This window comes from Gadus chalcogrammus, chromosome 21 (assembly GCF_026213295.1).
Source record: "Gadus chalcogrammus isolate NIFS_2021 chromosome 21, NIFS_Gcha_1.0, whole genome shotgun sequence".
Taxonomy (NCBI): Eukaryota; Metazoa; Chordata; class Actinopteri; order Gadiformes; family Gadidae; genus Gadus; species Gadus chalcogrammus.
This window is the reverse complement of record NC_079432.1, coordinates 16974569-17002285: the sequence shown is the minus strand read 5'-3', so window position 1 is coordinate 17002285 and position 27717 is coordinate 16974569. Positions and strand designations below refer to the sequence as shown.

The 27717-nt window shown below is 40.6% G+C and overlaps 1 protein-coding gene across 1 annotated transcript; it reads right to left on the bottom strand.

Moving 5' to 3' along the window:
* Window positions 1-6119: 6119 nt before the first annotated feature.
* Window positions 6120-21493, bottom strand: apobb.1 (apolipoprotein Bb, tandem duplicate 1). Its single transcript, XM_056580819.1, has 29 exons — window positions 21384-21493; window positions 21031-21063; window positions 20797-20909; window positions 20558-20703; window positions 20293-20440; window positions 20040-20192; window positions 19811-19935; window positions 19621-19706; window positions 18622-19069; window positions 18397-18511; window positions 18169-18315; window positions 17873-18084; window positions 17488-17683; window positions 17230-17409; window positions 16948-17151; window positions 16685-16852; window positions 16363-16568; window positions 15995-16177; window positions 15753-15883; window positions 15439-15649; window positions 15180-15352; window positions 14905-15068; window positions 14711-14820; window positions 14248-14621; window positions 8148-14141; window positions 7933-8044; window positions 7824-7847; window positions 7533-7716; window positions 6120-7232 (listed from the first exon to the last, which is right to left on the bottom strand). Exons 1-29 carry the CDS (start codon window positions 21436-21438, stop codon window positions 6237-6239), a joined length of 11391 nt encoding a protein of 3796 aa, XP_056436794.1. The 5' UTR covers window positions 21439-21493; the 3' UTR covers window positions 6120-6236.
* Between the last annotated feature and the right edge of the window lie 6224 nt (window positions 21494-27717).

Below are 27717 nucleotides of genomic sequence, written 5' to 3'. Positions count from 1 at the left end.
TGGCTCGTCTAGGATGCAGCGATGCATCCTTGAAAAATCTCGGAATTCTCAAAAACGAAGGACCCGAAAAGGGGGTATGGAAGCATATATGCAGCAAAATTCAAATGGCAATGCAATTTGGAATTACATTATGCATTTGACAATTCATTATGCAATTTTATAATGTAATTTGTAAATACGTTATTCAAAGTGTATTTTAACATGCAAAGTGACAATGCAATCCTCAATTAAATTTGCAAAAGTTATAACAATACAAATAGAATAACATTTTGTCAAATTCTTTGAGTTCCTTCATACAAATTGAAAAGCTATAGCGTCCCCGTGATTGCAATCCACTTCGCCACGCTCCGTGTGTCGCGATATTCAAATGACATTTCAATCCGCAAAACGGAATCCAAAACGGAATCCAAAGAGGGAATCCAAAGAGGAATCCAAAACGGAATCCAAAAAGTCAATATGCAGAGTGGCAAACGTATCAGCCAATCAGCGTCTGGGCGGGAACTACGTCACTTGCTCGTAATTTCCTTGTTCACTTCTAGTTCGTATGTGTCAGGGCTGTTTCCCAATGTCAAGGAAGCATGCTCAACGGCCGCCCTTTTAAGGACGCTACGTCATCGAACGCCGACAAGCACTGTTCCAATGTTGAGGACACTCGAAATACGCCCCCTTTTCGGGTCCTTCGTTTTTGAGAATTCCGAGATTTTTCAAGGATGCATCGCTGCATCCTAGACGAGCCAAAACTACCCACAATCCTCTGCGTTCACTGGGCGGGTTCTTGAAAATGGCAGAGCAGTACACGTTCAGATGAAGTGAAGTTATATTAGTTTTCAGAAATATTTTGTGCCGTATTGCTTTTTATAGATTCATCATGTTAATGCAAATAATCAAGCCTAAAGACCTGTGCCACTTTTCAAACGTTTTTGCAACTTAATGAACGTTGCTATATTTTGCATGGACGTAGCTGGTGTTAAACACCACTGTCACCAATGTCAATTTACTCGCTCACAAGATTACATTATTTATGTATACCTATTTATGTTTGTGTTGAATCGTTTTTTTTAGGGTCAGCCCAGCAAACGGAGGCTTTTGTGCGCCACCGGGATCCCACCGGACGCGTACGCGCCGCGGAACGGCTGCGTCCTCTGCCCTGCGTCCATTCCTACCGGGCGCGTAACGGCAGCGTAGCGCTGCCTTGCGAGCCAGCCAGCCAGCCAGTATTCACGCGAGATCACGAGATCACGCGATAATTCTAAACCTAATGTACTCACCTTCCACTCCCAAAACTATTGCAATTAAATGCCACGCTTTGTCCTTTCTGACATTTTCCTTATAAAAAGGATGATTTGGTACATAAATGACTTCATGTTGTTGAACTTCGACAATGAGTCTCTCGTCGTCAATGTTGCCGACCCTCTGAGACCCACCGGTGATGACGTAATAATGTTGATGTGAAGTTACATGAGCTGAGTATTGTGTTTTAGTTTGAAAATTGACCGGATGCTCTATGGCTTTTACTTTTCACTTCCTGCCCGGCTCGACCTGCTCTGTCGAAATTGACGCGGTTTAGCAGCGGCTCGCGGCAAAAATAGAATTGGACGGAAAGATAGCGCCGCGGCGCGGCACGCCGCTCCTGGGACGTATGGAAAGCCAAGAAGGCCACAATCCGGACCTAGATTGGCGCGGTAAAAGTGCAAAACCGTACGGAAACCGTACGGATTCCGTACGGTTTCCGTACGGTTTTGCAAGAATTCCGTACGGTTTTGAATGACTAATAGCCGCGGCTATTAGTCATTCACTCCGGCTATTAGTTATTCACTCCGGCTATTAGGTATGCAGAACGAGCCCCTCCCCTTCTTTGCTTGACCACTAAGTTTGAAGGCTGTCTAACCAATCAGTGAAGAGAAAGACCAGACTAAAGTAACGCATTGTCGAAACTAGAGCGGCAGTCAGTGCCTCCATGTTTCGCCGTAACATAAGGCTGTGTTGTCTTTACTAGTTTCACTACAATGTAATGACCACCAGTGGAAAATATATTTGTGTCTAGTACAGTGATATATTTGTATATGTTAGGCTATATATTGAGATGGCAGTGTGCGAAATACCCATCATTATTCGGGGATGCCCTCATCCCCAGATTGTTCGCGATATGCAGTAGCCAGCTCGGCCATAACATTACAATATTTCATGGATGCAAGCAAGCCAAGACAATCGATCTATATCTATAGCCTACATGACAACACGCAGACACACACACACACACACACACACACGCACACACACACACACACACACACACACACACACACACACACACACACACACACACACACACACACACACACACACACACACACACACACACACACATTAAGCACACATTAAGCACACTGGTAAAGCAATAGGAGCCTGCATTGGCTAAAGTTGTTGGGATGCACCTTATTTTATAACAGGGAGGGGCAAAGTTGTGCATTACAATGCAAACACGACAATAATTGGCACCGTTCTTGCGCACTCAGAAGAACATGCAGTAGGACCGATCTTGTGACATTATTTAACCATCCATCTACAGCTAATACGATCAGACAGATACATCATCGATCACATAAAAGCCAACAACAAGCCCAACATCACCACGGCAGGTGCGCTCTCTCTCGCACATTCACACAATCACTCCAACTTCTCCAACTCCAAGGCAAGGCTGTTTCACTAAGACCACAAACAACCACAACTAACCAGCCTACATATCCACAATAATGCACAACAATCAGTTCTATACATTGCGTCTATCTTCTGTTTCGCGTCGACTATGTAAGGGCCCTTAGGGCCCTTACATAGTCGAAGGGTGGCGCACAAACATTTGTTTACCGGTGGAAGGGATAGTGCCACTATCCAATGTTGTAAAATTAATGCACAACCGATCGTTTGCAATGTTTGTAATTTTTTTAATGAACGTATATAATTGTATTTTATATGATATACTTATGTGTTCAAAGCACTGGTAGATTGTAGGCATATATGAATGAATGAATCAGATCAGTTAAATAATATATCCAAATAAATACACGTTTATCATCTCTTTCTTTGTCTTTTTCCCCCTGCATAATAGTAATCAACCGTACTGTAAATGTGATGCATGAATTAAGTTCTCAGACAATTTCACTTAGTTTTATAAAAATTGAATGGATTTTCCTTTTAATAAAGACAATTCGATTTTCGCTTTTGTGACTTCCCCAAAGAGGCTCCATGCGAAGGAGACATGACCGCATTCATAACAGACAAAAGTCAAATAAATATCGATCAGCTTGATTGCTGCCATGTTTTATTCATAAGCGCACATGTGTTTACAAGCGGACACGCAGTATTAAAAAGCGGAAGCGCTTCCACACTACCAAGTCGTTCCCAAAGTCAGGCGTTACAAACGCTAGGAAGCACTCGAGCTAGCACTCTAGTCTCATCTCCATAGGACGCGACTAGTAAGGACGCGTCCTAGCAAGGCTGCAGCCTTCACTTTGGGAAACAGCAGGTCCATGGTCACCAATGGAGATTATTGATACGCTCCGAAGTTTGGCCGATGATGTGGAGAACAATCGTGTTGAAGACACAGATGCAGTAGATAGAGTGCGTGTTCTGGGAGATAGGATAGACGACTTATCCTCACTTGTACGTTTTGACGCCAGTGTGGTAAACACAAAGATTTCCCAAGTGCTACAGGCACTGGGTGCGAAACATAGGGTCGGGAGACCCACCGTCTCCACCCACTCCTCACCTACAAAGCTCTCCACAACCTAGCCCCCAGTTACCTCTGCGACCTCCTCCAAGAATACACTCCCTCCCGCTCCCTCCGCTCAACCTCTGGACTACTATATGTATCCCCACATCACGACTCATTACGAATGGGTGCCCGGTCATTCAACTTTTCAGCACCCAGGCTCTGGAACTCCCTCCCCCCACACATAAAACAGATACCCTGGAGACAATAGAAAGTGACGTAGTTCCCGCCGAAACGCTGATTGGCTGATACGTTTGCCACTTTGCATATTGACTTTTTGGATTCCTCTTTGGATTCCTCTTTGGATTCCGTTTTGCCAAATCTTTTGCAAAGCGTTCGTTTTGCGGATTGAAATGTCATTTGAATATCGCAACACACGGAGCGTGGCGAAGTGGATTGCAATCACGGGGACGCTATAGCTTTTCAATTTGAATAAAGGAACTCAAAGAATTTGACAACATATAATTGTATTTTTATTGTTATAACTTTTGCAAATTTAATTGAGGATTGCATTGTCACTTTGCATTTTAAATACACTTTGAATAACGTATTTACAAATTACATTATGAAATTGCATAATGCATTGTCAATTGCATAACGTAATTACTTATTGAATTGCAAATTGCATTTCCATTTGAATTTTGCTACATATATGCTTCCATAAGGGGGCGTATTTCGAGTGTCCTCAACATTGGAACAGTGCTTGTCGGCGTTCGATGACGTAGCGTCCTTAAAAGGGCGGCCGTTGAGCATGCTTCCTTGACATTGGGAAACAGCCCATAACAGCCTACTGATCCACATTGTCTTCAGAAACTCCCGGTAGCGATTGGACAGGGTTAGGTCTATTGATCAGCTAGGAGTCGCTCAGCACGTGTTTAGAATACATCTTCAATCTCTCTTTGCTTCAGAGTATCAGTTTACCATACCGAAAATACTTTATACAAATAAAGTCTCTTTAAAGCTATTCCTTTGGATTCGAATACTTTCCCTGAAGAAATACGCAATAGTAGTTTAAGGTCAGAAGGTATCAGCAGGCATATTATCCTACCACGTTATACTTCTGGCTACTTACAGCTTTGCTAGAGTGCAACTGTTTCCCTCCCAGGCAGATACAGAGAGACATCTGCATACTTTTATAACTAGCAGGCTGGATTACTGCAGTGCTCTCTTTAAAGTCCACCCAAGGAGGCCCGAACTAATGTTAGACAGATACCTCATCCATCATCTCCATCGTCCAGCAAGAGTGCAGTAACCTTACAAGGTCCTGGGGCAATGGCATGGCATTTGGGAGCAAAGGACTGAGCTGCACAGGGGGCTGCCTCCAGACTCTGCTATCTGATTCTCTGCAACAGTCTTTCAGATGAACTGAGGGAATCAAAATTGGTCAATAAACGGATTAGCATTCTCCTAATCACTTAAAATTGTACCGTCACCCTCAGCTTTTTTCTGATTATAAGAGAGTACTGTTTCAACTGTGTTCTGCGTTATAATCAACACGACAACCTTGTCATTGTCTGACTCTTTGTTTATGTTGGTTAGTGTTCTTTCTCGACCTGCCCACCAGATGTCCTGAGACTTTCCCCCATCACTTCATATATTCTGCATGTAATGACTTCATTCCCCTAACATATGCATCCTTGTCACAATGAAGGAGTTGATGGTGCAAACTGTGATTCTTCCACATTCTTCCTTCTATAAAACAGCCACTGTAATTTCCCATTTAATGTGGAATTGTCCATGTTTCTTCCTCCCTCTCAAATGTATCTCTGTTAAAAGGTGGGTTCAATGGAGACGTGGTCAGACACCCTGTGTAACCTTCTCCATCGGTTTTCTATGGAGAAGCACAATATCAGGGAGGGGAAGGGCCTCGTGTTGTTCTGCCACCAGGCTCGCTATGCAGTACTGTCCAAAAGGCCAATATGTTTGAGCCGTAGCTGACTTCGTCTTAAACGTGCCGTGTTAGGGAACAGAGTGCCCGACCGCTGCTCAAATTACTGTACCTTGACTCTCATTTGGAATGTTCTTCTTAACTAATATATCCTTATCCTGTTTACTGTTATGTTGTTTACTTGTTCACTTGTTAAGCACTTTGTATTGCAGTATTGCACGAAAAGTGCTAGTTGAATTTGATTTGAGATGATTGCCTTGGTATCACACTTTAATGCTAGGCATTAATAAGGTGTGATTAATTCTTGCAAATTACTATCCAACATATTGTATTGTTATATCCAGTCAGTGGCCTTCTGAAATCATTCAAAATATGATACAAGTTTATTATAAGCGAGTGTGTGAATGCTTTTTAAATAATTAAATTACCCCTCAAAAAAGAACAAGACTTTCAAACAATGTATAAGGTAGATGGTCTTTATTGAAATTCACTTTCAAGCTTAAAAAGAGTTATGAAGTTATGCAGTTGTGAATAAAAATGGATGGTTGTGTTTTATAAAAACGTATCAGTGAGAGTTCTTTACTGTGTGAAGGAGAAAGGAAGGTCGAGCTCCAACCTTCTATCACTGACTTTCATGTATGCTTTGGTCTCCTCGGAAGCCTGTTGCAAAATGTCGGAAATGCTTCTTTGGAACTGAGTCGCCACATTGATCATCATTTCTATCACATACTCAAGGGTACTGTTGAAACTATCCATGTTTATAAGGGCCATGCGGTCAGATAAGTCCTTCATGACAGTAACAAGATAACGATAGAGGTTATTCGTGATATTAAGCACAGCATCCAAATAATCAGACTTGATGGAATCAACAAACTCCTGAGATTTGGTGATGACCACCTGTGTCGTGTCCCTGATCATCTCGAGCACCTTATCGAGGCTTTCCATATTTTTGACAAAGTCAACAACCATATCTGATGCGCTCTTGAAATTGGTCTGTATGATATTAATGACTTGGGCTCCGGTCATGGGATCACCATTACCGAATCGGAATTCGACAGCGCTCATGGTCTCAGCTAGAGAGTTGATATAGACCTCCGTTTCCCTATTGATAATCTGCATGGCTCTCTCTAGCATGGCACCAATGCTGCTGGTCAGCCTCTTAAGGACCTCAGGCAGTGTTGTCATTTCCTCAGAGTCAGACAGTTTGAACCTGGTCTCTGTCAGCACCTTGACTGCAGCATCCAGGGATGCCTGGACAGTCTTCTGGTACAGGGAGATGACATTCCTAAAGAAGGTGGACAACTGGCTTACGTCCATGTCGTAGTTTGTGGCAAAGTCGTAGGTCTCTCCAACAAATGTGGTTACTGCGGTCATAAGCTTCTGGGCATACATTGTGATCTGATACTTTTCAGCAAACATAGTGAATGCAGAAGTGATTGAGGCAAGCCTATCCCTGAGTGCAGAGAGCATGACTGCGGGCGCGTCCATATTGTATGCAACCTGCAGCGTCATCTTATCATCGCCCTTGGGAGAGGTTCTGATGACCAATACATCAACATCAATTTCAGGGGCAGACTGTTGAAAGGGGGAAACAAAAAGGAAAAATATAGTTATGCTTTATGAAGACGAGCCCATTCACAGCAATTTCAAATGGATGTATGTATCTATAATTTTTTTGTATATTTATAATACATTCCAATAGTTCATTGGTCAGTTGTGTACATTAACTCCCATTAACTTTTTGTCCCTTTCTCCTGGTCCTCAATTTTCTAATTTATCTTTAAATTTAGGCAGTAGCACGATGGATTAACATACCACCGAAAACAACAAGGATTGTATAAATACTAACAAATATAATATTGCTTCAATACTTACAGCGTAGCGACTGTACAGTCTAGCACTCAGAGAGGGGAGCCTGGTGTTGACCTGAAGACCTAAGAATCCAGTGGAAGGAGTTGACACAGAGGCACTGATTGCATCTCTACCCGCAGCATAGCGGAAATTTGCATCGGTGAAAGTAGAGCTGGTGATGTCCACATTCAGGGTTTGGCGAGAAATACTAATAAACACAAAGAAAACAAAAATTATGTAAAGTACATCTGTTATAATTGTCACAAATTGAAATAAGCTGTCTCTTTGAAAAGAGACCTTAACTTGAACACTGACCTCCCATCTACTTGGCGTTTTCTCCTGAAATAAATAACAAAGTGGTACATTAATCGTTGAGTTAAATGAAATATGAATTTCTACATACAACTGTGAAAATGACACATACCTGAGTGCTTGGGTAATGACATGGTTGACATCCATGGTGACGTCGGTGTGGGTCAGGACCGCTTTATTAGTCATCATCAGAGCTTCATTTTCAAAGTTGGTAGTAGATGAAGCTATAGGGGAATAGGGAAATTATTACTTAAGATGTATAAATAACATGTTGTATGCATTAGATAACTTTATGAGCAAAGGGTTTGTGAAAGTTGAGTAACTCACCATCCATGTCATATTCCAGGAAGACAATGGGAGAGGTAGCAGAAGACTTCAATGTTACTTTGAAGACAGGAGCCTCACCCTGGACCTCTGATTCCAGCATTGTGGTGATCACTGGTGTCACAAGCTTGGCTGAATGATACATTTTCTGCTTGGTGCCAGTTATGTCCATTGCAATCTTCTCGAACAAGGTGAGATCACCCAGGGAGCTTTGTTGAGATAGGTTGATTTCCATATCAGCCAGGGATGAAATTGGTGTAAGATCCATGGTTGCTTGGGCAACATATTTTCCCTTGGTGTTGAAGGCAGGCATATTAACCTCGTTGTTGCTAGTGCACTTCAGCACTGCAAGTACACGGCTCAAGGAGGCTTCAATTGATGCATTTTCATTCACATCCATGCCAATGACTTTGGTGGAGTCACTATTAAGTTTGTAGTCAGCAATCAATTTGGATGTGGAGCGCAGACCTTCTTCATTCAAGTACAGATTGGCGTCATTGTCCAGTATTCCCAAAATGACATATTGCTCAAGTGCTCTGCCATCAATGTTAGCTTTGGTGGTTGATTCTATGGAGATCTGCTTAAAGGATCCTTCAAATTTCAGGCTGTGGTCTGCCTCTACATTTCCAGAAGCCTCAATTTTGGGCACATTAAAATCACCCTTCATCTGGAAAGTAGAGTGGGCACTAACCTTGCTGTCTGCAACTAGGCTTTGGGTCACTATTAGGTTAAGAATTGGGGTATTAATTCTTCCATTTGTGGTAACAGACATTTTAGTTTCAAAGGTCTCAATTTTCATGCCAATGGAGCTCTCGTGGTTGACAATAATGTGTTGATTCTCAAGTGACAGGGAGTTGGCTAACTTGATTCCTCTGACGATGGTCAGGCTTGATGTGCCATCGAGCTTGGCCTTCAAAGACTCAAAAACAGAGTTGCTTGTTGCTCCAATGCGAATCACCAAGTCATCACTAGTGGACAGGCCACTAATAATATTCAAATTAATGATGGCAGACTTCACAGATAGCTCTGAAACAAGGTTGCCTGCAGATGGTATTCTGATCAGTTCAGTAAAAGAGTAAATTGGCATTTCCTGGCTCTTTTCGTAAACAATCTTAGCATCAACATTGATATTCTGCTCAGTGGTAGTCAGGATGTCTTTCAATCCACTTTGTTCATACAAATTCAGATTTGTAATGGCTGGCGTGTCGAAGGCAGCAAAGAGTAGAGGAAACTCAGGGATTGAGATGGGGGTATCCATGAAGCCTAGGTCAATGACACTATCTATAGCAGCAGACATAGCAGCCTCCTTATCATTATTGTTAACCGTGAAGTTGTACAAGACTTTGTACTGGTTGATGCGGGCCAGAGCCATCGTGTTCATTTGTTGGCTGCCAGCATTGAACATCGCAGAGTAATCATTCTGAAGTTCAATCTTGGCAATTAAAGCCTCAAAGAAGTTTACTTTAGCATTGCCCTTGTTTTGGAAGTCGAAAACAAACTCGGTGGGACGGATCATGAAATTGATTGCGTTGGAAAAGACTCCATCGACTAAACCGTATAGCTCTGCATCATGGTTAGCCTTAAACTCAATTTTCAGGTCATTAAGGGTGCACTGTCCGGATGCCACAAAAAGACTATTCTTTACTGCTGGGCCCTCTGCCTCATTACGGATATTAAATTTGATGTGTTGAAAGAGAGCAGACTCAGCAGTCATTTGCTGTTTACTTTTCAACATTGCAGTGATGGTGTCAGCGGAGAACGACATCTTAACAAGCCTAGGATCGATATTCATCAACATGTTGGTCTTGTAGATGTTGTCGCCTCTGTCCTGGACTGAACCAATATTCTTTACTTTGATTGTGAAATCTTCCTGTTCAATAGTTCCCTGCTGGTTTACAACAATGTCACTTGTGAAATCAATGCTTGGGAGGTTCACCATGTGGTCATACTTTGTCTCAATTGAGACAGTAATGCCACGAGCCAGTGAAAGAGAAGCTTTGTTGATAAGATTGGCTGTGTATGGTGTAGTCATAACCTTCACTGTAGTCTGGGCCTGAGACTGGGCCTGAGCTGATCGGCCATAGAAGTTTGCAGATCCCTGATGTTCAACCTCAAAAGCAAGATGGGTTAACTTCAAAGCCTCTGCCACAACAACACGGCTTCTCTTGGGGATTGCAATATTAGCTGATAATTCAACGATGAAGTTGAGATTGTCCGATTTGGGAGATTTTCCCTCAGAGATAAAAATGCCACTGAACCGAGGGTTCAAGGCGTTATCTGTAGTGTTTGCCAGCTCAGCAGTGGTCTTAATTGTGTAGATAGGAGTGTGGATTTTCATCTCCCCATAGACTTTGCCAAAGCATGGCAACATGAGCTCACTAGGGATGGCGGGCAGCTCGAGGTCAGGGATCTGGAGAGTCTTAACAAGCTTGTCTACATCCATCACTGGGATTTCAGGGAAGGAAAGCTCAGCAAGGCTGATTTGGGGAATGGTGAACTGAGGCATGACAGGGAAGTAGTTCATGGAAATATCTCCAAAAACATCGTCCAAACTGAGCATATTGAACTCAAAGTTGACAGTGTAATTAATTAGTTCAATGATCCTCTGCTTGATTTCCTCAAAGGAGATAGTGCTGGCTGGAATAGTGTACAGTCCCATGATAGTGAACTGAGGGATCTCAAGCTGTGTTGACGTTTTGATCTCATAAAGGTTATCCATGCTAATCTTCATTGAGGGAACAACAAGATCAGTACCTGGGAAGGTAAAGGATGGTACTTCCAACTCAGCTGTCTTCAGTCCAGTGACGACTCCTTCAATCATTTGTTTAACCTCACTGATAATCATTTGCTCAGCAAAAACATTCTGAATGACCTCAAACATATTAGTCCAAATGTCAGTGAAGATGGTGACAACCTTACTATAGTATTTGCTAACAAATCGCAGGTAGGGAGTTAGCACAGCTTCAACATTAATTCCGTCGATTCCCTGTTTGAGGAATTCTGGTATTTCCTTCAGCTGAATAAGAACTGTTTTGGCCATTTCGGAAAATTTGATTTCTCTTAGTTGTTCCAAGGAGCCTTGAATGGAAGATATGACAAAGTTAATGAATTCTACTGTAGCATCAAGTTTCTGAGAAAGCTCTAGTTCCCTGATCATTCTATTCACCTGGGATGTGAAAAATGATTTCATTCTATTTGCACCTGCGACATATTCGCTATACTCAATGGTATTCAGCATTTGGACAAAGTCACGAATAATAGCATTGAGTGCTCTAAAATTTTTCCCAATTATTTCCATGATGTGATTGTCTTTTACGTATGAGGTGCCAAGTTCTACTAGAAACAAGATATTTTGAGGAATTCTCTCCAGCTTTTTCATTACAGCTTGGACTGTTTCGTCAATTTGTAATTTCTGGATAAGCACCAAAATTTGTTCCATGATAGCCATCATCTTTTGGTCAATCTCCATCTTGACCATAATATCTCTTATTTTAGCATGGAATGCATTTACTTTTTCAAGGATTTGTAATTCCTGGACAATATCTCTAACGTCTCTTGTTATTTCAGAGAAAATCTCAGTTGGGAATCGAGCAATCAGATCCATAATCTGAGCTTCAAAGTCAATGGAAGAAATGTAACTCTTGATGTTAGCAACACACTGGGACAAGTCAAAGGTTTCAAAATACTGCTTCAAATCCCTAACAACCATTTCAAGAGTAGACTTGATTTCAAACTTGGCATCAATGTCTTGCAAGTAGGCCATGCTGCTGCCCTGCAGCTTTTCAAGATCAATCTGTGCAATGAATTCGATAATGTTATCCATTACTGCCACAACCAGTATTTTGATATCAAAAATGTCATTCAATTCTACTAGCTTTTGTTCAATGTTCTGAATGAGGGTTTCAGAAAGGGTGCCACTGACAATCAATTCTTTCACCATAACAAAAAATGTTTGGAGGGAAGAACCTAGATCTGACAGCCTTTTCGTGACAAACTCTGTTACTTGTGTTAGATATGCTTCAAGGTCCTCCATTGAGATGGAATAATCTTTGGTAAAATCGGTAAGGTATTGCTTGAGGTAAATTGTTTTGTCTTCAATACTCAGTGTTTTAACAAAGTCACTGACACTCTGAGGAAGAGCCCCAAGCCTAGCAGCAATTTCCTCATTGTTGGCGTAGCTGCGGAATGCCTCCAGAAGGTTAACACAAACTACCTTGATATTCTCGAGGTAAGCAGCCACATCTATGTAAGGGATCTGAATCAGTTGACTGTTGGTGTTCTTATCATATTTAAGGAAGATAGTGATGGTGAATTCCTGGTTCTCCGTGTTGTCCATGTTAAAAGCATTTGAGAAGACAGTGCTTGAAACTTCTACGCCAATTCTATCTGCATTGTTGAACATGTTAAAGTCTTCATTGTAGGCATGGTCATTTAACTTGGACTTAAGTCTATATTTAGCTTCCTGCACTTGTGGAGACAGAAGAGTATCTATCTTGTAGTCAATAGTGGTCTCCGAAGAGAATCCATTATCCATCTTTTGGTTCACTGAGGCTCTGTATTCATGGGAGCTGACAAAGACCAGGGGCTGGGCCCTTAGGAGGTTTTTGAAATAGATCTGAGCACTTGGCATACCATAAAGGGCAAGGTCCCCATCGGCATTGAAGACGGTATCAAGGTTGAAGTCAAAAGGTACAACACTAGCTCTCACGTTGTGGTCAAAGCGCATTGGCTGTGAGTTGAAGCGAGCATCATTCAAAAACTTCGCAGCAAGCCCCACCACTTCAAGCTCAGTATTATGGCTCATCTGAGTTCCAAACAGTTTTCCACTTGTACTGCATTTAGCATTGGCAGCCAGGTCAGCATAATTGACCTCATATGTGTGCTTAATCTCTTGCTCATCATAAATGGCTTTCATGCTACCAGATAGGTCCATCTTGTACAGCTCTGCCTTTAACTGAGCCTCACTAACAAGATTTGCCCCAAGTACTTTTAGGTTGTTATTCATACTGGAGGAGGCAATGTATGGCTTTAAATCAATGGTGATATCTTGAGTGTATAAAACATTCTCAGAGACAATGATCTCAACATTTGAGTTGAAGTCAAAGCTAGAAGGAGTTACAGTGAGAGTGTTTGCATTATCAAACTTCTTGTCACTCAGTATAGCTTTGTTGTTAATGAAAAGAGAAGCTCTGGCAGCATCAAGTCCTGCCCTAAAGTTGTTCTCCAGCATCAGGGGGCTCTTGAGTGTGCTTTTTCCACTTGTCTCCAAACCATCCTTGCTCATTTTCAGGGTAGCTGTATGAGTGGCCTCATTTTCTAAAAGCTTTGCATTGCCCTCACTGCTGTAAACTAAACCATTGATATCTAGAGTTCCGGTTTGCAGACAGTAGAAGCGATTTTCAAATCGGTCAGCATTGGTTTCTACCCTGAAGAGGACTACACCGGCACCAACGGAGCCCTGAGCCTCGTTGCGGATCTTCATGCCAAGGGCAAGGGCATTGGTGTCAGATTTTAGGGTTAACCTTTGTTCCTTGAAAGAAAGCTCAGCCACATGGGTCAAGGTGTCTTCAAAGACATTGGTGTTTGACGTAACAGAAAGTTCTCCATTATTTAAGGCTGCAGAGAAGATGTTTTGGGCCTGAACAAATGTTGAGTCAACTTTCAAAGAAGAATCCATTTTGGCTTCTTGTCTTGATGGATAGAAGGCAATAAATTGGGTTGAAGTCATGTCGCCATATAATGGTCCAACCTTTACCATTGCCTCCAGGTTACTATCCCCAGACATTTCTTCAGTGTTCATGCCAACTGTGGCAATGTAAGAAATGGAAACATTGAGGCCTAAGGTACTTTTTGCTTCAATCTTGCTGCTTGATTTGACACCAGCTTTGTCGGTGAGGGTTTCCTCTAAGATGTTAAAACTAGCTTCAAGGAACTTGTGGGCCAGAGTACTTTTCATCTCGGCCTTGATGGAATCTTGGTTGGTAAACATTCCAGAACCTATACATATAAACAATCAAATCGATCATGAATGGAAACGATATTTAGATGAAGTACAATTACAAATGGATGTGTAGCATTTCAATAACAATTGTGGACAAATTACCTTCAATCCGGAATGAGAGGATATCGAATGGAGATGTTCCCTTTACGTCATACATGGCTGAATGGCTCGGTGTCTGCACAACATCTTTTCCGGCAGCGATTGAGGCTTCCAAATCGTAGATGTTGCTCCTCAGCATAGCTGAGACCTCGGCTTTACCAAAGAGAGGCACTGAAATAGTAATTGTCTCAGGAACAAAGAGCTCTGGAATTGGAATTTGCATTGAGGGAACTTGTAGGCCAAGCTGGGGCATGGAGAGGCTTGGTGTGGTCAGGGCGGCAGGGAAGTTGAGTTCTTCTGTTGACTTTCCTCCAAGAGGGACTGGAATAGCAATCGTGAAGTACTCGTTGTTGAAGTTGTAGACTGCTTTGGCTTTACTGTTGAAATTACAACAAATGGCAATTAATTATACATATTTTCATTATATATTTATTTGAGTTGTTGAATTTTGTTTTGTTTAACTTACGTGTTCAGGAAGAGTTTCTCTGGCAGAGACATCTCAGGCATGTCAGGGATTCTTATGTTCATGATGTAAGGGATATCTGAAGCATACTTCTCCATGTAGTTGTTGGTTGCCTAGAGGAATATAAATAATGTTGATTTTTGCTTATCCTTAAGATGAAATTATCACCTGCCCATTTGTTATGTAACTTTAGTTACCTCCACAGACTTGGTGAGTATTTGACGGAACTTCATGTCCGACTCCATCACACTTGAATCGAGAATGGCATTGACATACTCTTTAATCTTGTCAGCATTGGGAAGAATTTTAATTATCTCAGAATTCATGTCCGACTCGACACCAGCTTCAATTCTGCTTCCATCTGAAAAAAATGTGCAAACTAAATTAGCAAAAAGGGAAATCGGTGGGAAAGCTCTGCTGCACCAAGTCACTTCTTTTGTCAAAGGTTACTTAAGTGTACAAAAAACCTTACCATATTTAAGAGAAAGTTTTTGTTCTGAGGTGCTCTCGAGGAACTTAATGTCACTCTTAAGCTCACATTCCATCTCTTCGCCGCGTTTCATAATGGCTGTGAGGGTGGCATCAGCCTTGATTGAGGGGATAATAAGCTGGACTTTCAGCACACCTTCCTTCATGGCCTTTTGACTTAAAATAAAATAAAATAAACACAATTTAGTCATGGTACATTGCATAGTTAATTTCATGTCCTGGGGATAAGATTTTTTTCTTACTTGGCACTGGCAAGCAGAGAGAGTTGTGGGACGTTCTTGTTGATGAGGTCAAGGGTGATGGCGTAAGTTCCTTTGCTCTTAACGCTACCGTCAGCGACCCCCAGCCTGAATCCAGCCTCCACATCATAGTCAGGAACCTGGATGTCGGTGGTCAGGACATTCTTCCTCCTGTTGTACTTAACAGTAGCTCTGGCCTCCACTGGCTCGTCACCTGTTTTTACAATACAGTCAAATTCAAAAACTCAAACCCGAAAAAATGTCTAATGATTCAATGTTAATTAAAACGTAATATTTATTTTTCCTTTCTAAAATACCTTCGGCTCTCAGGGTCACCGTCACAGCATCGACCTTCTGGCGGCCCTCTTCGCCCTCCTTTAAGAGTTCATAGGCAATGGTGGCTGTGTACTCATTCACATCACCAGTAGGGTGGATTTCAACAGCAAACCTTGAAGAACAGTATAATTAATTCATGAACCACAACATTACTATAACTAACTGAAACTGAATTGTGTATTTAATTGTCTATTCTTGTTGTGGTTTATAACGGCTCATTTACTTGCTGTCTCCAGTGATGGGGAAATATGGGGATGTCTTCTGAGAGAAAGCATCGGTATACTGCATGGCGATGCAGTACTTCATACCAGCGAAGAAGACATTGCAGTCATTAGTATCAACTTTGTCTGTCACGGTCGGTGGGAGAGTCTTGAACTCTGCACCGGTCACTGAGACCAGTTTGTTGCTGTAATGATTGGATAAAAGGGTTAGGCTTCATATTGGTTGAAATTGGTACCATTATCAAAGGCTCCAGTGCCGCTGCTGAAATTGCATCACATACTAATCTCTAGACAACATCGAGATTGTTAGCCTGACACCAATCACCACCCTTTACTAGTTTGGTCATTGGAATAGTTATCTAATGCTTACGTAATGCTGAGGACGGTGGTGGGGCCCTGGGGAGCAGGCATGCTCATCTTAATACTGTCAGCTCCCATGGAGATCTTGGCCTGTAGCCCACTCTCGTGGTAAAGTGTGGTATGCATCTCGAGTCCAGAGTTGACATACTCAGGGAAGTGGTAACCGATCTGAGACTCAAACTCAAGGCCAGCAGAGGGCATGAAGCTGACGGCGCTCTATGGATAAAACAAGAGAATAGCTTTTATCTTAAGAAACATAACATATATCAGGGTTACATTAATATAACCAAATGTGCCTTCCATACACTGGAAAGAACATGGAAAACAATTACCATGTCACTGGCAAATTTAAGTCCACCCTTTATTCCTGGGGTAAATGTGCCAGAGAGGGCAACTCTCAGAGGGATTCCATTGGCAGTGGGCAAGAAGAACTCATTATCCATGAAGAGGTAGTGGGCAAAGATTTCGTTTTCAGTTGTGGTCATAAGGGACATCATCATCTGTGGAAGAGAGAAATTAATAAGCTTCATTCAACTTCCTTTTCCCAATGGTGCTTTGTATAGGGTTGATGGGTTATATTTCAACATGTACTAACATCACTTGGGAACATCTTGAGCATGTTGTCAATCATCATGGCTGCAGAGAGGGCCATATCCGCCATGTCCTCGGATTTAAGGTAACCCAGCTCATTTCCCAAAAGACTCAAGTAAACCATTGCTTCAGGGGATTTTTGAGCCTTCAGTTCCCTGACCAGTTTGTTGAGATTGCGCCCAATTTCCCTCATCAGTCCCTGGGATGCCTAAAGATGCACAAACTCAGTTATTCATACTTCCAAAGTACATTTACAGAGATGTAACTAATGGCATTGTTTTCCTACCTGTCTCTTCTTCCTGTCCTTCCTCAGAGCAGGCAGCATCTTCCTTAGCATTTCAGTGGTTCCAATGGGCATGTTGTCAGATACAAAGTACATTGTCCTGAGGGCTGTGTCAGGGAAAAATCCATTCTCTCCAAACAGGGCTTCAACAGTTGGCTCGAACCCTTTGCCCTCCATTCCAATCTAAATTAGAAGACCACCAGTTAATATTATATTTAAGCACATGAAAAGTATTGTCAAAGTGATTATTATTTATTGTACCTCCATCAGATCAACGTCATAACCAAAGGCTTTCAGGGTCATTTCAAGCATGACTTCCTTTGGCAGGTAGCTGGTTGCCTCAAAGATCATGTTTCCCTGAATAGAGCCCATTTTGTAATTGCCGGAGAACTTGGTGGGATCCATGATCATTCCGATCTCATTGCCCTGCAGAGCATTCAGAATCTTCTCCCTCAGTCTGTTGGAAAAAATGCAGACTGGTTGGGTACTTCAGCTATTGCAAATTAAGCAAATTAAGAGTGCTCCAAAATGGTGTTATTGTTGAAAGGCCCTGCTGCTCAGACTAGTTGACTTAAAAACAAATACGTTGAGGTTGAGTTGAGTTGAAGTAGCTCAGTAGCAAATTAGCTAAAAACGCTCCACTTACTCTTTATTCTCGGGAAGAGTTGATGACAGGATGTTCGTAATGTGAGAGATGACAAAGCTCCTGGCCTGTTGGTCTTGATCATTAGGCAAAGAGGCGACCAACTGAGCCAGTTCACTGGGCTGGGGGTCCTTCATCATAACCAGGTAGGCAGCAATGCGCTTCTGCAATGGGCTAGCACTATTCAGGACCACCTGCATGAGAACTTCCCTACCCTGTGACAAATCAACAGAACTTGAGTCATAAAATAACTAAACAGGGAAAATGTTTCGATCATGACCTGTAATAAAAGTACCAACCTCTTCAGGGACAGTAGTCAGTCTGAAGACCTGAATGGCGGCCTGCTGGACAGATGTGTCTGCGGTGGGCAGGTTCACACACTGAATAACAGCAGTTTTCAGTGCAGGACTGGAAGCTCCCATGGCTGCACCCATGTTTCCAACAACCTAAAAAGAAGAAACAGGTTTGTATTGCCATCTTATGAAATTTCTCCTTGCCAAACGATGTAATGAGATTGATGTACTCACCCTCAAGATCAAAAACATTTTATCCTTGTCACCAGTGCAGTCTCCCAACTGATCTGCCATGAACTCAGCAACAGATGTAATCTCAGGGATCACCTTTCCTTCAGCCTTGTAGAACCTGACAATGCAAAATTGGAATTTATAACATGTACAAATGAAAGAAAAAATATATATAAATCTCATCATAACCAAAAGCAATTGATCATGAGATTGTGTCAATTCGCTCACCTCTTGACAATGTTGCTGAGTGCATACATGATGGGCTTGCTGGGCTTGTATTGAGCCATCTCTAGCATATCCTTGATTAGAAGAGGTGATGGATTGGAAACCAGTCCAAGGGCAAACACAGCAGCATCAACCTCAGTTGCAGACGTGTCATAGGTTCTAAAGATGTGCATGATGCCGCTGCTGCACTCAGCAGTACCGCACTGGGCCAGAACCTGGAAGGTCAGTGGCACAGACACCTCAAGGGCCTCGGTAATACCGCTCTTCAGGGTCTCAGCCTTCATCCCACGGTACATCTGTACCAGCCTGAAGAAGAGGTTGGGCCTTCTTGCACCCTCAGTATCTGGCAAAGTGGCCAGTTCTCTAAGGAGAGCCAGACCAGCCTCCTTGTCCTGGTGAACACTCTTGTCATAAACAGCCTCCATGTGCAGGGACTTCTCGTTGGCCTCATCTGCAAATATATCAATTATGAATTATTCTAACATTACACAACACAATCATTTCCTATTGCCTATTACCTAAACCGTGTGCATTGCTGTTCTGAACAATGCCGCACAATATATAGATAGATAGATAGATAGATAGATAGATAGATAGATAGATAGATAGATAGATAGATAGATAGACAGACAGACAGACAGACAGACAGACAGACAGACAGACAGACAGACAGACAGACAGACAGACAGACAGACAGACAGACAGACAGACAGACAGACAGACAGACAGACAGACAGACAGACAGACAGACAGACAGACAGACAGACAGACAGACAGACAGACAGACAGACAGACAGACAGACAGACAGACAGACAGACAGACAGACAGACAGACAGACAGACAGACAGACAGATAGATAGATAGATAGATAGATAGATAGATAGATAGATAGATAGATAGATAGATAGATAGATAGATAGATAGATAGATAGATAGATAGATAGATTGGATTTATAATGATTATACTGTGACAAAAGTTATTTATAAAGGGCTAGACTTACTGAAGTCAAAGATTCTGTCGTTGTGAGCCGAAACGTCCTGCAGGGTCAGGACTTGTTTTCCAATGCTGGTAACTCCATATTCTCCCCTACAACAAACAACCAATAATTTAGCCAATACAAAATGGGTCCTTCAAATGTATGGGCATGTCGAACACTGAGGGTGATTGAGCAATGAAAAGTTGGGACATACTTGTGAGAGTAGGGCACCAGGATGTGCTTTTCAGTGCATGAACCAGAGGTCATGTGCTTGTTGTCATTATCAAACTTGTACTGGCAGGTCTGTGAGCTTCTGATCAGCTGGGCAAGAGGGTAGTGCTGCAAGTAGACAAACATTTAGCCAACCGGATCATTGAACTTAAGGGATTTTAACTGTGAACAAATGTCATTCAACCAAGCATGCAGTGGGTAGGGTAACGTACCATCCCAGAGATAAGGGCCAAGGAGCTTGTTTGGTCTCTCATTGGGACAAATTTGTCACAGCTAGAAAGATCCCTGCTCACGGTGATGTCTGTTGCGATTGTCTGTCTTTCATTGATGGTGGACTTGGTCTTGCATTGGCCATAGATGGTGGGCTGTATGAGACATAATACATCAGTATTTTCTGTATACATTGGATCACTGTATGTTCGCTGATTACGCTCTGCATAACTCTTTCTTGTGAAGCAAACATACCATGTCCTTGTTCTTATCATCCTCCACCAGAGGCACCAGCAGAGCGGAGATTATTCCTCTCTTGAAGTTCAAGATGGAAGTCGTCTCCTCCTCTTCAGAGTAGAGCTTCACATCATAAACTCCCGTGGACACTACTTTCAGGGGATACCTAGAGAACGTAACAGATACATTAGATCCAGTTTGTTACTTACATGAAGGGAGGGTATTCCCAGTTTACCATATCTGATGATTTTGTTTGAAGATGTGAAACGATTTTTTCACTTACTTCTCCATCTCAGCAGCGAAGGCGTCGGATGAGGAAGCCGGTGCGAACACTGGGCTACCGTCAGCCTCCGTGCCCACCACCTCACTCAGACTACAACCAGTGGTACGAATGATGAAGTAACAAGATTGTGGCACTTCAACCTCAACCTGGTTGAAGAATAAAATAGGTTAACTTTTCTCACCTATATTGTCACTTATGTTGTGGAAGATGGAAAAAAGGATGGCGGTGTGTGACCTTACCTTGCAGGAGGCCTTGGGTCCATTTTGGAGATTGGAGGCTCCATTGATTGCATTAAGGGACTCGGTTTCATACAGATATTCATACTTGTGTAGAGCCTTGTATCTCTGATCCACTATATGAGGAAAGAGACATAGAAGGTGATCAAAAGGTTTCATACCGTCAACAGGACGGTCAATTGGATGTATGCAAAACATACAAAAACGATTTTCCATCAAATATTATGTGAAACCTACACAAACATGTTGGGAGGTCATCAACTTGTGCAGCTGTAGGGTAGAAGAGTAATGTATTTTAGAATGTTTCGAATACAAAATGACCACTAATAAGCTAAAGGGTTTATCAATAGAATATAATAGAAATCCTCAACAATAATAATTGTTGAAAAACAAGTTAGATATAAATAATTGAATTATTTAAGACACAATATAACACAGTAACAATTAAATAAATAAATACAATTTGTGACAAAATAGAAAAAGGTTGTTGTTGCAAAGTCTATGGCATCATCAAATCGTTCAGCATCATCATACATAAATATAAAATATTGAGTAACTGCGACCCCAGAAATATCCCAAGTGGTACTTACAGGCCAGGGCCGCTGCGCTCAGGAGAAGCAGAATGCAGAGCTTTGATTCCCCCATGTTGGGTTCTCTGAGTCTCTCTGCTCTTGACAAGCTTGACAAGACTGATACCGCAACATCAGGGTAGGCCTTTTATACCCTCAGTTGTACTCATTCACGGTGGCTGCAAAAAGGTACGTACAGTACTTTGTAAGGCTCAAAGTCTACTGCACCCTCCAGTGTGGAAGGACAAAGGCAGAAAGTTCACATTGAATATTGTCTTAGAGCCAAAAGCTGGCTAAGCAAAGGCCACCGTTACAAACAGAACAATGCTTTCTGATTGATTGGTGATTAAAGAAAAATTAAGATGTCTAATAATTGTTGGTTTAGGAGAAGGGAATTTCAGTTTTCTTTCTTCTCTCATTTAAATATGATAGACTTAAGGCAGTCCATTGCAACTGCACAAAAGTTTACAGTGCAGTACTTAACTTTTGATTTAGATGATGTACAACAAATTTTTAAGTGGGTTAATTAGGTTTACTATAATTATTATCAGAGCTAGGGTCTTAATTTTTTTAAACATCTAGACTAACCAGCATTGTTTCATATGCAAAGAAGGGGCGTAACATTGATCAATGATACAATTAAACCATTGTTAAGCAACAGTCTCCAAGACGAACCGTGATTGATCAACAAATGTCCCAAAGCAAAGTCCCTCCATATGTGAAAATGATAGCGGTATCTGACCTTTGATGCTCTGAAGAGATTCAAGTAGTGTATTGGAAATGACCCTCTCTTATTGTTAAAATCAGCAAGCAAACAATGTTATTGAAGGACAATTGTGATATGATTCATCAGAAGCGTTTTCATTGTAGTTTAATATATGATTTATTTATACTGCAAATTGTGCATTTCTCTTGGTTTCTGCAATAATCTGAATCAGCTCAATTAAACATTCATTCAGGTTCTAATCTCTTTTGTTATATCACAAAGGATATGTATACGTATAGTAAACTGCACAGAAAGGATTGTTCAAATGTAAATCTCAATGATAAATTCAATGGCATCTTTTTGTAATTCCTAGCTGATAGCTGTCTAGACTCTAGCATATCTACAAATAACTTGCATCTCTGATTTAATTGATAGCCTTTGGCTGATAAGATGTATTCCTTCTGCTTATTTCTTTATTCTATAATTTAACCAAAAGGTTGGTTAAATATGCAATGACCATATGAGAGAGTGTTGGGGGGACAGGGAGAAGCTGGGGGAGAGAAGGGGGGTGTAATGTGTGTGTTTACAATCCTGGAATTAAATGATTGCGAAGATTTTTTGTTTTGTTTTGCAACTAAAATATAAAGGAGTTTGCTTTTGAAAGCATGCATACATTTTTGGAGTCATAAAGTGTTTATGGCGGTGCATTTGGAGGTGATGGTCGTACAAAGGGAGATAAAGTGTGCAGATTTTTTATCAGGTTCCTCAAGACTCACCTGTATGCAAAGGTATTCATGATGTCAGCCATGTCCCAGTTTCTATTTTCCTTTTAATTGAACAAGAAGGCTTGTTCAATACTATATTAAGAACTGCACTTTTCTAGACTTAAATACTTTCTAATTGTGTCTGTGTGTCATATATTTTCTATGTGAATGCAGCAGTAATTAAATGATTTTTGCATAAAGAAGCTTCAGTATACATGTTATTGTTTATCAATAAATTATGAGTATTCTAGTAAGAGTAGTAGTAATATATGTAGGTCTACAATGTGGCTTAAATAAATTAGAAAATGGTAAAATCATGCAAACAAAACCATGCATTCTTCGAAGTCTGGTAGAGTAGAATAAATTAAATGTAACAATATTTCTTTGCTTGAGTGCTGCTTATATAACGATATATATCGAATGATTGGCCCTACACAGGGTTGGTTAAATAAAGATACAATTTGTGTTGCCGTATGTAAATTTGTAGCTCTGCCCACATACATTGCTGTTGCTGCTATTTATATATCAATATCTGCTTTTAGTTCGCTCAATCTTTACTTAATAGTTTATGGTTTCACTAGTGCATTTAAAATTAAGTTAAAAGTCAGCTGCTGATTTAAGCGCAACTGGCTCATAATGTATAAACGAGGGGAACATGAATTGTGACATTGAAATGTCAAAGAGGTTACATGAATGTACTCTCGTGGCTATTGTGTCAACAACAAAACACATTAAACATCTCATGTGCACCCTCAGAGCTTGGTGAATTGGATCTTTTAGTTGATTCCAACTATCAAGAACTGTGCTTGCAAATTTGTGTTGCACTAGTCAGATTTAGCCCACTCCAAAGTTGTGTAATGCCCCATTGCAAAACTCTGCAGAAAGGTCTATCTCCTTTTTTGTATTTGCATTTACAGTGATAGTCATAGACAGAGTCCAAAATATCAGCACGTTCATTATTTTGCATCTACAAATGTAGTTAACGTTATGAAATAAAAGCCATTCTCTGTAAAAATGCATTTAATAACGTTCGTCTGCACTTGCTTATCCTCATTAAATAAATAATGAATACAAAAAGCTGTGCTTATTAGTTCCATTGCATCCTGTGTCATTTTGTATTCTGCTTTACTGTGTGAATAATCGGCCATTGCAACAGCAGGTATGAACATCACCAGGAAGGAGGAAAGTCACAAATGGCTCCAAATCCTACATGCTGTAAGCCTCCTACCTCCGCAATCCAACCACTTGAGTTTTGAGGACACTAAGGAGGGGTGCGGAGGAATTATTCTGGGAAATGTAGGTAAACGTTGGAGCAGATCACACAGAATTTTAAAAGGAAAGTGAGTGAAAATAAGTACAATTATAAAATAACCCAGGAACGAAATGTAAATACTGTATACGTCTTTCTAGCAAACCTTCTTTAAGGCTATATTTCATTGATCTTAGAGGACAAAGGCATGACAGAGTTGGCTGGCTGGTGGTGACCAGTAATCTCTTGGACACAATCAGGGAATAAGGACAGCCTTTTTCGAAATAGTCTTTGTTGTAAATATTTACATTCACTGAAGTGCTGATGGTAACATACTGAACTATACTCTGTCTTCCGCACAGTTATGATTATATACATATACTTAAGACGAGATCCAATCAGGTTTATCACCTGTCACCAACATAGAGTGATTAGTGGCAGACTGTGACTGTGTCATTGACTTTAAACTGTATGACCCAGAAGCCAGACTAGACAGCCAGCCAGGCCTTAGCCCTCTCTATTTGCGCAAGTCTATCGCAGGGTAAAGGTCCCTGTGTAGGGCAAATCATTAGTGCTCATTGATGTCGTTATATAAGCAGCACTCAAGCAAAGGACACATATTTTACATTCAATTTATTCTACTCTGCCAGCCTTCGAAGAATGCATGGTTTTGTTTGCATGATTTTACCATTTTCTAATTTATTTAAGCAAAATTGTAGACCGACATATTTCCATATTACTACTACTATTACTAGAATACTCATAATTTATTAATAAACAATAACATGTATACTGAAGCTTCTTTATGCAAAAAACATTTAAGTACTGCTGCATTCACATAGAAAATATATGACACACAGACACAATCAGAACGTATTTAAGTCTATAAAAAGTGCAGTTCTTTAAATAGTATATTGAACGAGCCTTCTAGTTCAATTAAAAGGAAAATAAATACTGGGACATGGCTGACATCATGAATACCTTTGCATACAGGTGAGTCTTGAGGAACTTGATAAAAATGTGCACACTTTATCTCCTTTTGTACGAGCAAGACCAGCAAATGTTACTATCTTATGTTATGTCTCCATTACCTCCAAATGCACCGCCATAAACACTTTATGACTCCAAAAATGTATGCAGATTTCTTTTACTAAATATAATAGTTGCAAAACAAAACAAAAAATCTTCGCAATCATTTAATTCCGGGATTGTAAAAACCCCCCTAACTCCCCCTTTCTCTCCCCCGCTTCTCCCTGTCCCCCCAACATTCTCTCATATGGTCATTGCAGGTTGATAAGAAAAGTGATGTCCAAAATCACCTTAACATTCACCATGTTTTATTTTTATGACTGCATGTAATCTATAGAGTCAGTATCGTTCCCCAGATTATCTTATCTGCTACTTATTTCAGTCTGATGACACACTTTAGTGATTCTACGAAGGCAGCACTGTTCCACTTAGCTTGTCTGATTACTTCTTTGTACTTTGTGTTACTTTAAGATGCATGACAGACAGAATATTATTAGAAGTAAGACTCTAAATATGTGGTTATTCTAAAATGTGTAACATATAAGTGTTTATTTGCATTAATTTTTTGTATTCAAGATATGTGATGAAAGCAATATAATTTTTTTTCAAACCTATTTCTCTATCTCTCTGTTTCTAAAATGTAGCACATGAAACCGTTTATTTATTTAATTTATTTAATATACAAGCATGTTTATTTCAGTTTCACGGTTGCATCCTTATGGGGAACGCACTTATGGTCAGGGGCATTCGATAAAATAAATGTAATATAGAAATCATGACATTTCAATATTATTGTTATGAAACTCAAACTAAAACCCTCCCTGAGTGTGTGTCGTTGTCCTAAAATGTAGCTCCTAGCCACATTTATTATTCATATCCCAACAAAATACATAAAATCCATTCTTCTCTTGAATTAAATCTTTTTGAAATAAATAGGATCTGTGGAAGTAGGTTTTAACAAGGACAAAAGGATGAAAAAAATAGTACTGCTGTTGAGGTTCTTGCAAATGTTGTTGTGTCGTCTCATCACACCCCTTTTCTACACACTCCATGCCATTGGATGTGACAGTATGGATCCATGACAGACACCTTCTTCATTACATTGGATATCACTAGAAACAGAGCCTGTCGTGATCAGGCCTAATGGGACGTCGTCATCCTGTTAAATCAAATAAAAGTCTTATAGCCATGGAGATACGGAAACTGATAATCAAAGTCCACCACACCAAGTCAAAGAACTTCTATTTTCAGGGACCTTGGGAAACCCTGCTGGCTTCTTCAAATATTGACAGTGGTCTGTGTAGTATCCTTGAGGTAGGATTGTCCAACAGTCAGTTCAATGGAAAGGTAGACAGATCAATATGTAGTGTGTCCATATATTGTTTCTGACTACAGATATCGTCAGCGTATTTCGTGTTTCAATTAAACCACTCCTCATTTTAAGTAGACCATTGCTCCCAATTCCACAACGGCTGACATCTTTTAGGTCTCGCCAGCAAGGCCTCCTTAATGCACGGGCTTACCTGGGCTGAACCCAATCATGAGCAGCAGCAAAAAAAACTTTTTTTTAATACTGGCCCCCTGATCGGCGTAGGCCAAAGACAATTTTTTGTTCGGGCCTTACAAAGATCAGAGGTCTATCATGAGCCAAGAAAAAAGATGGCCACTAGGGGTTGCCCCCGCCCGTCCCGTCCTGTCCCCCCGTCAGGATTTCTCGTCCAACCCATGATCTTTGAAATTGATCATATAAAAGAGATCAGACATCTCTGTCTTATTCCCAATTCATTCTAGGCTCACACTTATGCTTTGTTTGTCAGGGATTATGTTAATTCCGTTTGTGCTGGAACCACCTCATTTATAATCTAACCCTTTAGGCCCTCTTACATATAAAAACACGTCTCTAGGTCCTTTCCAAGTGTGATAGAACTCTAGATCAACCACGAATATGTATAATATGTAAGATGACTTCAATAAACACAATCACTATCTGCATAAATCATAAAATAAAAAAAGTATCACAAAAAATAAATAAACACAATCAAAGTTTTTTATAAATAGTATTTATGAATTCGAGTAAAAAGAGTATAACTGTGAAGACTCCCCCAGAAGCTGTTAATTACGGCTGTGAACAATGTTTGTTATATTACCGGAGGAGATAAATACGTTTATATTTTTCGAATGCATGGGGTAGTTGTGTTTCATCTTACAAATTAAGAAAAAAAAAATTGGGACCGATTTGGAAGGAGTTCCCCTGACAGGTAGCTTCGACTTAAAGGACTGAACGGTCCTCCTCAGTAGGCTATTCTTAATGTCCTGTATCGATTCAGTATATAATACAAATCAGAATCAGAATTACTTTTATTACATCATTGTACAAGTACAAGAGTAAAATTATCAGGCTTGGTTCCTCAACAGCCACATAGCAGCAACATTGCAAGATAAAGTAAATAAAGATAAGTACAAATAAGTAAAATAAGTATATCATAATTATATATCACATATATATAATTAGTAAAAAGAAAAAAAAATATATGTATATATAAATATAAATATATATGTGTGTTTAGGCAACTCGGTTTAGGTATAACTTGAGTATACGCTGTTTGA